At 40.7% G+C, this 11,213-nt stretch overlaps 1 protein-coding gene and 1 long non-coding RNA gene across 2 annotated transcripts; one reads left to right on the top strand and one right to left on the bottom strand.

Moving 5' to 3' along the window:
- Positions 1 to 3,750: 3,750 nt before the first annotated feature.
- Positions 3,751 to 9,885, bottom strand: crip1 (cysteine-rich protein 1). Its single transcript, XM_028000998.1, has 5 exons — positions 9,697 to 9,885; positions 4,658 to 4,752; positions 4,345 to 4,402; positions 4,138 to 4,182; positions 3,751 to 4,000 (listed from the first exon to the last, which is right to left on the bottom strand). The coding sequence occupies exons 1-4, from the start codon at positions 9,734 to 9,736 to the stop codon at positions 4,142 to 4,144; spliced, it is 234 nt and encodes a 77-aa protein (XP_027856799.1). The 5' UTR covers positions 9,737 to 9,885; the 3' UTR covers positions 3,751 to 4,000; positions 4,138 to 4,141.
- LOC114134390 (uncharacterized) lies at positions 8,768 to 9,696 on the top strand. Its single transcript, XR_003593382.1, has 2 exons — positions 8,768 to 8,803; positions 8,844 to 9,696. It is a non-coding gene; the product is annotated as an uncharacterized LOC114134390 (long non-coding RNA).
- Positions 9,886 to 11,213: the final 1,328 nt, after the last annotated feature.

Here is an 11,213-nt window from a genome sequence, read left to right as displayed (position 1 = left end):
ATGACGTCGCAACGAAATTTGTGGTCCTAACAAAACCTTTGCACAGGAACGCTGCGAAGGAAAAAAATCTCTTCCGACATCTACATGGTTGCTTTTTATATTGCCTCAAGACTGTGTGCATAATTTCCTCTTCGGATCTATCCTTCACTCTCGCCAACAGGTTGAGCGGCATACCACCGATATTACTTGTGCTCATTCGCTTCATAAGATGGGAAAAAAACTAAACAGATGTTCATTGGAATATTATTGGGTAGGAGAGACGTGTGTGTGTGTGTGTGTGTGTGTGTGTGTGTGTGTGTTTTCACTGGTTCCTATCAAAACTGACAGGGTGGAGTCCATGACCTCACATATCTGAAATGGTTTAAAGGATACAAAATACCTTTGGCTCATTTTTTTTTTTTTTCTAAATGCAAAGAAATACTTAGAAAACATCGTGAAACATGGAGGACCAGAGCTACTCGCAATCATGATCCTACTGAAACATTACTGTTTTATTGATAATAATAATTTGCTATTACCGTTATTGTTACCGTGCCGTTACCTTCACTTTCACTGGGGGGGGATTTCAACATGTCAGTCATATGCAATACGCTTCACTTCTTCCCCCTTTCAGTCACACAGGAAGCAGCGGCCTCTGATCCGTTGTCGCTCTTGTCTCAACAACAAAGTTCTGGTTGAAATGATTTTTTTATCATTATTATTTTTGGAGAAGGAAATGCGTAATGGTGAAGTGGAATCGAAATGATACTTGCTTTCAGTTTTACATACATGTACAAAGAAAATTGAAATCAAGTTCAACCAACCGCCTTCAGAAAGCACCTAATTCTCATCTTTGTGACTGATTGTAATTATTCATTTCACCACCAGGAGGCACCAAAGCCATAAATCTAGCACAAGTCTATACAAGTAGAACAATGTTACTAATGCATTACATTTTATTAAATTTTTGACTGTTTCTGCATGTACAAAAGAAAACAAACTTATTCTTGATTATTATTTATTATTATTATTATTGCTTTGGGCCCAAACGTCCACATAATTTATTAGAACTTTATGAGTTGAACCAACATAAAGTACAAGTAAACATCTCAAAAGAGCGCATATTTGTCAATTTTTCTTTGCAAAAATACTTAAAGCCCAATCAGAGTGGAAGGAGAATCACTTTGAACACAGTTTGTGTTTCAGGTCTGGACTTTGACTAGACCACACAGCTGCGGCTGCATGTTGACTGTTGTTCTCCTGCAGGAATGTGAACTTCTGCCTCCGTCTACTGCTTACAGGTTTTTGCGGTTTTCCCCCCAAGATTGTCCATCCATCTTTCCATGTTGCTTGAGAAAATCATCCCCACAGCATAATGGCGCCACCACCATGTTTTGTTTTGGACATGACACATTCAGGGCAGCATAACTTTCCTGTCTCACACACACACACACGACCTTGTTCATTCAGAAATGTTCATCTTGGTCTTTTCTGGCAATAAATTATACAAATCTTGCAAGTAGTTGCACTTATTTAGGCGTGTCAGAGTAAAGTGGGTTGAGAACACGCTTCACTTTTCCAGTTTTGCTCTCAGAAGTGCACAGTTTTGTTCTCCACATGACACCCAGCACAACGTGATAAAAGTCTGTGGCTGAAATCTGAGCGTGGAAAAGGTTCGAGGGACGGGAATACGTTTGTGAAGCGCAGCAATATGTTTTTCATTTGTAACTTTAAGGATGGATTGGAGCCTGCAAAGGCTCCAATCCATCTGGAGCCTTTGCAGCCTCACCTTTTGCGCTTCTCTGGACAAGACAACCGTTTTTTTTGTTTGTTTGTTTGTTTGTTTGTTTTTTAGGATGGTTGCTTAGTAGAAGGAGTACTGGTTCTCCATGTTACGGGCCATGTATAATTAAAGGCAACCTGTGAAACCCTTATTTTCCAGCCATTAATGGATTCGTGAGTCTGAATTTACAGCCTCGTGACTATGAGGGTCCCTGATTCACGTTGACACAGCAACGTCAGCTTCCTCCTCCTCCTCTTCCTCGACTGAATAGAAAACAGTTCATTTTAAGTGCAGTGGAAGTGCAGCAGTAGGACTTTATGGCGGTGCTTTCTGCTCGCATGACGCTTTCATTATGATCGTGCCTGGAAATTAATACCCCCCCTCCTCGCCTCCCATCCCTCCCAGTTTAATACTTTAGGCTTCCAGATCCATGAATCAAAGCGGCGGGCCAGACGCTTGTAATTGTCACGTGTTTTACGTTTCGAGCTTCCAGAATCGCATGTCGGGTTCGGGATCGGGCTGGGGAGGTGTAACCATCCTGCAGGCTTCCCGCAAAACATCTGGACGCGTCGCTCGCGTGACCACCAAGGTGTGGGGACGACATATCGTGTGCAAAATGATGTGCGCACGAGCGAACAGGATCGCGGGATCTGAACGTGCGTCACTGTTGTCAATTGTCTTGGAATTTCACACTAAATGTCGCCATTTGAATCAATGGTGCGCGTTATTTAGATGATAATTAATAGTGGAAACAGCATTATGGGCTTCTTCTAGTTGCTAAATGCTACAAAAAGTTGAATCTAGATGATGTGTTGGTGCCAAACGTCCTCTGAATGTTTCTGTGTCCTTTGTGGAGGATCCTTCTGGCACAGGGAGCGTCTTTGTTGCTCAAGAGAGGGTGACAGGCAGCCAGTCTGACAGGCAGACAAATGGGCTGTCTGTTGGGGCTTGTTTGCGCTGGTTGCCATAGCAGCGGGCGGGAGCATAGCGCCACATGGCTTGAGAGGAGCCGTGCAGAGAGCAAACGGCTTTGCGGAAAGACAAGCAAAAGGAAGATGATGACGGAACTGCGCAGATACTCACAAAAAAAAAATAATTTTTTTTTAAATCCACAACTTGAACGGCCTTGAAGTTCAACGCTGTTGCTCCTGAGGTTGAACCATCAGCCCTGACTTTGGAAGTGATGGTTCCACAAAAGTCTCGCTTGCATTGCGCGGTGATTTTCTTGGTCATTTTTGTCTTTTACCTTTTGGGAAATCACGCCCGTTTGAGCTGCTTAGTATTATTCTAGGCCTTTGTTTCACGTCGTATGGCCCTCATTCTTGAATACAGTATATATAGGTTATATATATATTTTTTAAAAGAATAGACAATCATTTGAAACGGGAAACCTTATGAGTCATCTAAAGGAGCGGAGACAACATCATGCTAAGTTCGTGGAGAGCTGTAATTGTAAAATAAAGCTTCTCCTATTATTTTTAAAACATCACAGACTTGCTTTCTTATATTAGCGTTTAGTACACTGTAAAAAAAAAAAAGTCTAATTTACGGTAAAATTAGTAATTACGGTAAAAATTTGTACCGCATTTATACGGTAAAGTCCAAGTTTATACGGTGACATTTTGGCAACTACACCATAATTTAGAGACGTTTTTTTTTCAAACAGTGTACTAGAAATCCCCAGATTATTGCCTCAAAAAAATTAAAATAAAATAAATAAATTCTCAATGTTTTTTGTACATTTGGGCCAACTGAAACAAACATGAAAGGCAAGATATAAACCTGGACTAATTAACTATTCCTACACAAATCCTCACTGGTCTTGCCTGTTCAGGGTTTTGACAAACTAGTCTTTTAAAATTTTTTATTAATTTCTATGACAGCTCTCAACTAGATTTGTCATTTGATGAAGTAAAACTTTGCTTTAGTGGTGAAACACTCATGAGTTTCTCACAAAACCGCCACAAAATAAAGGACTATCAAAGACACAAATTTCATAAAATGTTTAATTAGACAAGCTGAAGCCAAAGACCGATGTCCCTATAACTAAACTAGAAATGATAAAATAAAGAAAATGATGGTCCAAAACAGGTAGAACAAAAAACAAAAACAAAACAAATGCATTCAAATTTTTTCCTGCATTGGAAGCGGATGATTTGTTTAGAGGTTTGCTATCGTCTGAGAGGTTTGGTTTCTTCAATCTTGTTCCCGCAAAGCTTTTCTCTGCGACGCCTCGCCCTGCAGATGAAGCAGAAAAGAAAAGGAAAGAAAAGAAAGTTCTGGTCAAACAGTCCAAAGTGCAAAGACTGATTTGCTTGCAGTCAAGTCTAATGTAAATAACATGGAAATGTTTGAAAAAAACATTGAGACGGTACCTGTCTATTTGAAGGTGTGGCTTTCAGCTCCACCACGTCCAAATCCTGAAACACCGAAAGAATTAGGTTCAAAAGTATAAATAAAATGGAGCCTTGGTGTTAAAATCAACTCACTCTGCAGGTTTCTGACAGAGACTACCTACCATTTATGTATTTTATTGACATGTTTGTGTCAAGAGTTCAGGGAGTGACGAGATCACGGCTTACCTTTAGGTCCAAACATTGCAGCATAGCAGGGGTTGTTACAGTACGGCTTGCCTTCATGCTGTGGGAGGAGAAAAGAGGTTAAAGACTTTTTTTTTTGTTTTATCATGGAAAGATGAGGCTAACGCAAAATAAAAGGAAACAAGTGAGTCAGAAACTAGTTTCATTTGCTGTTTTATTATAGAAATGCATCAAACAGCCTGAAGCCGAGTTCTGGTATTTTTTTCTTTTAGGTTTAACTTGCTGATATCAGCTGTGACCAAATCCATTTTCAGCATTTGTTCCCCTATCAGGTCGTGTAATTCGGCCGTTCTACCTCTGCATGTGAGCCAGCCGACAGCGTCTTGTTGCACTTCTCGCACTTCAGACATGGCCTGTGCCAGTCCTTCCCCAGCGACGTCACCCTCTCAGCTGCAAAACATACAAACGGACAAATAATTAATATCAGTAGCGGTCTAACCTCTACCATAATTTCGGTTTCTGTTGTCTGGGAAGGAGATGGAAGTCAGAGAGTCACGCTGCAGGGCACATGAGCTCATGGAGCTGGGAGTCGTTTTAGTCCCGTGTCTGCTTAAAACCACAAAGATGAACTCGTTGCAGAGTAGTTTGGAAACACAGTTGGGAGTGGTTGACGGAATAGAAAAAAAAAAAAAAGGACTGAATGTCCCAAAGGGAATCTGTCCTCCTTGTGCCTCATAAACACAGATAAAGACTTTATCAGTTATGGGCGATCTGTGCCAACCTCCACCCACCCAGGAGGACTGGAAGAGAGGCTTAGGCATATGACGGAACAGCCTCGTGTTTTTAGAAGAAACAGAGCTGAAACGCATTTTGAAACTCACGATGACGTGAGGGCAGGTGAGGCCAAGGATTTGCATATGCCAACACACAAAGCGTGTGTTAGAGAGGGAGCCATTATAGGGCAGGAAATGAGGAAAACGGAGAGGCAGGTTGCTGAAAGTGATGCGCTAATGGCTTGATTCGGATGTAGGATCAAACCATTCGGATGGTCACGAAATCTTAATTTCGTGACTCTGAAATTAAGATTTCAGAGTCACAAAAGGCTTCTCCAGAGTCCTTCCCAAAAATTGTAGATATTTTCTTAGTGTAATTTCTTTGTAGCAAACATCTACTGTAAAGTAAAATTGTGGCACCTCAATATCTACAAGAAATTTAAGTATAAATTATATGGGAGCACTGCGCTATGAGTCTGGTTGCTTTGTAATGTCATAGCAGATTTTCTTGCTTCAAAAGTTCAAAATTTTCCATTAAAGCTTTCTACGGCTGTTTGGAGCATAAAGCAACTGTCTTCCCCTTCCCCCACCTATTGCTGCGCACTGCTGCTCAACTGGGATCACAGAAGGCTGCTCAACTTTTCATCTACTCATGGAAACAAATTAGCCTGCTTGGGAAATATTTGCAGTTATGTACGAAAAAGGACGGCGAGAATCTCATGCCGGCCAATGCTTTCTCTGGTCTGCCGTGACAGAAAGCAAATCCTCTGAATCCTGGTGGCAAATGCATGAAAGAATAGGAAATAATTACAGTAACAGGCAAAAGCCACTGGCTTCCAAACATGTCAGGAAGTGGATTATTTGTGCCCCAGGAATAGCCCACTGTGGCAACGGATTACAAGCAAGTCACGAAGAAGCATGTGTAATAGTCTCCAGGGTTGGGTCAGGCGCTCAGGTCTAGAAAAACAACAAAAAACATCCCGACTGGATGCGGTGTGGTTTTGGAGCAAAGGTTTGTACCCATTCAAATCGCTGTTTGACCTCAAACAGCGAACCAGCAGGTCTGGTAAACGCCTGGCCCAAAGCGATAAATACAAACGGGCCCATTCTAATCGGCTGTAATCGTGCCCAAGTTATAGGTCTGATAAGGCAAACCTCAGTGTTTATACCTGGTAATAATGAGGGTTAAATGAGGCGTGACAGATTGGAGGCTAATTATCCCCTCCGCTCCCAGCTGCCCGGAGCTTTTGTGGCAGCGGTCCAGGACACACAAACACACAAGTCTCCCTGTAAAAACATCGTGAGTGAGAGCTGGGAAAGATTAATGGAGCGACATTGTGACATTTAGTAGCGTGCAAACACTGTGAACGGATTTAAAGGGACACCTATAAGAAGCTAGGATCATCCTTCCACTGGATAACTCCCTTAATGTTAATCCAGATTAGTTAGTCAAAGAGGACTTCTACTGTCTTGAAGTCCTCAATACGCTTCACTGAATTATTAAAGACACTATTCTCATGTTTCCATTGTGCGCTTATTTTCATAGAAGCAAATGATTGTTTATACAGGTGCGCTCCCAATGACCTTCCTGTTTGGAGCAGAGCTTTAAACAGGTTCCAGTCAGAATGACTAGACAATTAAGACACCATTAAAACCAATAACACAGCATTGACTGAAATCTCTATAGTATTTTTTTATTTTCGTTTGCTTTACTTTTTTCCCTACCAGTCAGTTAGGTCTGAACGAAAGCGCTCGTTTCTTTCTCAGCGCGTGTTTCACACGGACAGATTGTTGGAGGTGCACAGCCTCAGGCCTCCCTTCTTCCTGTAAAGAATCGTCAGTTTCTTATCAAAACACCATCCAACACCAATATGATGGGTGCTTGGAAGACGCTAAACTGGTGTTTGCATGAACTGAAATGCTGTAGCTATGATAGGTATTCTTTAGAGAAATAGAAGATCTTTTTTAGCGTTTCTTCATTTTTAATAAATATCAACGGCGAGGGAACCTGGACTACTTGGAACAAGTATTAACTACTAAGTGTCAACTACTTTGACAAGTATCATCTGCCAAAGGGGTTTGGTGAACAAGACTTTCCTTTTCATGACTTTAACCAAGATAAATTGTTTTTGTGCGAACTCAAGGCAGAGCCAGATAGCTTCTTTTTTTTTTTAAAACACTCCTTCTACCAAACCTAAAACATTCCCATTTGCGCTCTGGGCTGAGGTCTCGCCGTCAACAGGCAGTCTGTAGCGTTTCCAACAAAAGAAAAGCATTCCGCTGTTGTTGGACCTCCATCACTCAGGCAGGCAGACGGTGGTAGCCTGATTGTTTCCATCTGAGCAACAGCAACATTCAGTTGGACAAACGGCAGCACAGACAGAAAGATGGGAGGTGTGACCGAGCGAGCCGGACGCAAAGGGAAAACACGCGGAGGTTTATTTGAGAGAAAGGAAACCGATTCAGACGCTTAAGGATAATGATGAATATGCTCGTTTTCAAAAAGGAAATGGAAGGTTTTGTTTCACGCTGCTCCCCCCCGCCCCCGCTTCTGAGGTGAACATCCATCTTGGTAGAAGACCTAAATGGCTCGTTCTGTTCTGCCAGAGGCCAACTGGTTTGATTACATTGGCTGGGAGGGAAAAGATTATCCATGAGGCAGCGAGGCTGGCTCAACACTCATACGCTCTGCTCATCTGCATGAGCGTCCAAAGACTTTGGGCTTTGTGTTCTGCTTTGGGCTCAGCTGTTGCACTGTCACAGAACTGCTGGTGCACAGAGACACGGATAAAACAACAGCAAAAAAGAAAAAGAAGAAAAAGAAAAAAAAAAACGGAGTATGTGGGTGATTAATGTTTGCTTTGACTGGGCCTTCTCATGGGAAACGCAGGATGAGGGTGTAGTTTACAAAATCAGAAACCTGCTTCCTCTGCTCCGGGTCCCCGATGGAGCAAAGATCTTCGATTTCAAAGCAACCTCGTAATGAGAAAGCGCAGAGTGCAGACACACTTAGAGACTGCAGGGCATTCCTCTGCACACATGAAAAGATGCAATTTTTCATTCTTATCACCTCTCCCTCCGTTTTATTTTTCTTTCTTTTTTTCCCCACTGTTATTCCGTATTTCAAACACGTTTACATCTAAGAAAACCTCAACATATCTATAACAGTGCTCCAATGCAAACGTATCCTTAAGGAAATCGTTCTGAATCCTGGAAGTGAGGTTTTGTTAAAAGTGCTATATAAGGTGTTAATAAAGTCGATAAGCCTGCAGGTAGCTTGATTTAGGATAAAAACAAATCACTAGTTGATTCAGAAAGCTGAAGCTAATGGCTGAATAACCAAGAGCAAACCAGACTTTTATGCTTTAAAACAACTCATCACATTTACTCTTGGAGGTTATTTAAACAGAAGATGATAATTACTCCCATTGGAAAGGGAGGTGGAAGGCGACACGCCGCCAACTATCGTCCTGAGTGAAACGTACAGACATGGAAACGTGTAAAGAGTAAAAAAGAAGCAAAACCTTTATAAGCATTAAGAAACCTATTTTATCACTCTGCTTAGAGCAGATGGCTACACTTTGACTTTCCCAATCTCTGTTCACACAGGAAGATTAATGGTGTTGCACAGCCTCCATCCTCTGTTTTCTGAGTTCATATATATATATATATATATATATATATATATATATATATATATATATATGACAAACCATTTGCATTTGGTGGTTATTTCTTTACCAAATAACCACCGGTTATTTGGTAAAGAAATAACCACCAAATGCAAATGTGACGACAGCTTTAGGACACTTTTGAGGAAGGAAGTCCCATCTGGTCTTAGCCATCTTGGTCTAATCTAAACTAACTAATCTAAAGTTATACAAAATGAAGACAGTAAAAGAATAATGCAGCACATGTCCAATTACTACCCGCTTTTACAGAGATTGTGAACTATCCCTTTAACAGTCATCCGCACTTGTGGTTGTCGGTTTATGTCTGACTTCTGGTGATTATAGGAGCAATTAACTTTATCCAGGATCTAATCTAGCCTGCAGCTGCGGAGCACTTATAGCTATTAAACGTTTACGATGAAGTTGTAGAAGCTAAAAGAATCGAAACGCGTTTTTTGAATTTCCTTTTGACACATAAACCACCTAACTCAAAACATAAATAACAAATGAAATAAGAAATGAGCTGCCAACCAGCCAGTAGCGATGATCCAATGTTTCTATTTTTTTTTCTAGCTATAACTATCCTTCAACTTATAGTTAATGCGGTTTAAACGACTTGTGCTCTAAATTTAATATGCTGAGCGCGAATGCAGCGCCACCGCGATCAGATCGCTACAATGCCAAAATTTGGTACATAAAAAAAAAAAATACACATCACTTTTCTTTAATCCCTGTAACTTCTTTTCAAACACACTTTTTTTTTTGGCATTAAAACATCTCCCTGTCTGTGTTACATTCAGCTTCCTGTTTCCTCACTTGAGCAGAAAAAGCCGCTATTTCTTTTCACCAACCAGGAAATGTTGACAAAACGTGAGCGAAACTAATAAAAGTGGAGGTAAATGTACAAAAAAAAAAAAAAAAAGAATAAAGAATAAAAACCCAAATCTCACCGAAGTAAACCTCCTTCTGGCACTTTGGGCACTTTACCATCTTGCTGCAGTTGTGTGTGTATATATGCGCTGATGTGCAGGAGAAAAAAGCAGTTCCAGAGCCACCTGTCAGATCCGAGCGACCACGCCTCACTGTGCAGATGTGCGCTCCCTGTCTGTATTTATACTGAAACCTTTCTCCCCACCCCTGCTCTCCTCTACTCGTGTGTGGGAGAGGCCTGTGCTCACTGCAGAGAATAAAACACTGAGCACTTCATGTACAGTAGGAAAAAACAAAATCTGAGCCATTAGACACTGATGTTCTGTTCTGCAATTGTTTTCATGAGATAGTTGTGTTTGTAAAATTCCCTTGTATTTCATTTGTGTAAATTAGGCAGAGAATATGTGAGATTCAGAAGTTTTTTTCAAACAAATTACTATTATTTTTATTATTATTATTATTTTGTCTAAATGCAAGTGTAAATAAGAAGATTGTAGTTTTATTTTTCCAACCCAGACCTTGGTGAAATATGGAGCGGTCCATAACGTTCCAGCCTTAACAAACAGGGTGAAGTGACTAATGTCTCACATAAAGACTAAACAAAAGGAAAACCCAGAGCCTACACTGCTATTGTTATGACCTGGCTCAGAGGCGACCACAAAAAGAGAGAGACACACGCAACGTGTTAAGAGTTTCTGAAATATAAATTCATTCAACACATTCAAAGCTTCTACTATGAAGGGTAAAAGTCAGTAAAATCTGTGGCGCGTGATGTGCATTAGTATTGCAACGTGCAATCAAATCAATGCATAAAGCACCAGGTTGCCATGCTCTTACCTGCGAGCAGGTAAGAGGCTAATGTTGCCCTACGTGAACAAACTTGATAGTATGAACTAAAATAACTACGACAACCCCACTGACATTAACGTTGTCAGCGAAACCATGATTATTCTTTATCCAGCGGTTTGGGTTTGTGGAGTGACTGACACGCAAAGCCCTGCTTTAACCTGTCACTGAGTGGGATGGATCTACATCTTTGTCAGACAAACAGAAATGGTTTATGGCATTAACACACAAATCTGTCGTGTCTGTATAGAACAACGCCTGTTCACACACCAGCTCTCTGGTGTGGAAAGAAAGTGCACGAAAAACCGACTTTGAACATCTGTTTTAGATATCTGATATCAGTATTGTTATAAATTGTTGGTACTTCTCTTGCTAATGACCTGAAAAGTCATTAGCAAGAGAATGGTCACTGAATGGTCACTGAAATAACTTGAAGCTGACAGAAGTAATAATCAATAAAAAAACATTTGCTGAAAATTAACCAATGAAAAATTAGACATTGGTTTTGAGATTTGGTGCAACAAAAATCATTTTAAAACTCAAACTAATGAAACAGGACTGTAAAAAAAATAATAAAAAAGATGGTACTTGAAACTTAACATTTTGTTGTGCAACTTTATGAGACAATCATATATTTTTTGGAGCTATTGAGACTTCTGCACTTTGGCCCACTGCCTGTGGGCAAATGGCT

The sequence above is a fragment of the Xiphophorus couchianus genome, chromosome 19 (genome assembly GCF_001444195.1).
Source record: "Xiphophorus couchianus chromosome 19, X_couchianus-1.0, whole genome shotgun sequence".
NCBI classification, from domain to species: domain Eukaryota; kingdom Metazoa; phylum Chordata; class Actinopteri; order Cyprinodontiformes; family Poeciliidae; genus Xiphophorus; species Xiphophorus couchianus.
This window is presented reverse-complemented; position numbering and strand designations above follow the sequence as displayed.

Coding starts and splice junctions, on each gene's coding strand:
- crip1 (XM_028000998.1), bottom strand. CDS start 9,736: ATGGTAAAGTGCCCAAAGTGCCAGAAGGAGGTTTACTTCG. Junction 4,403..4,657: donor CGGCTGGCTCACATGCAGAG/GTAGAACGGCCG, acceptor CTCCTCCCACAG/CATGAAGGCAAGCCGTACTG. Junction 4,183..4,344: donor TGCAATGTTTGGACCTAAAG/GTAAGCCGTGAT, acceptor TCGGTGTTTCAG/GATTTGGACGTGGTGGAGCT.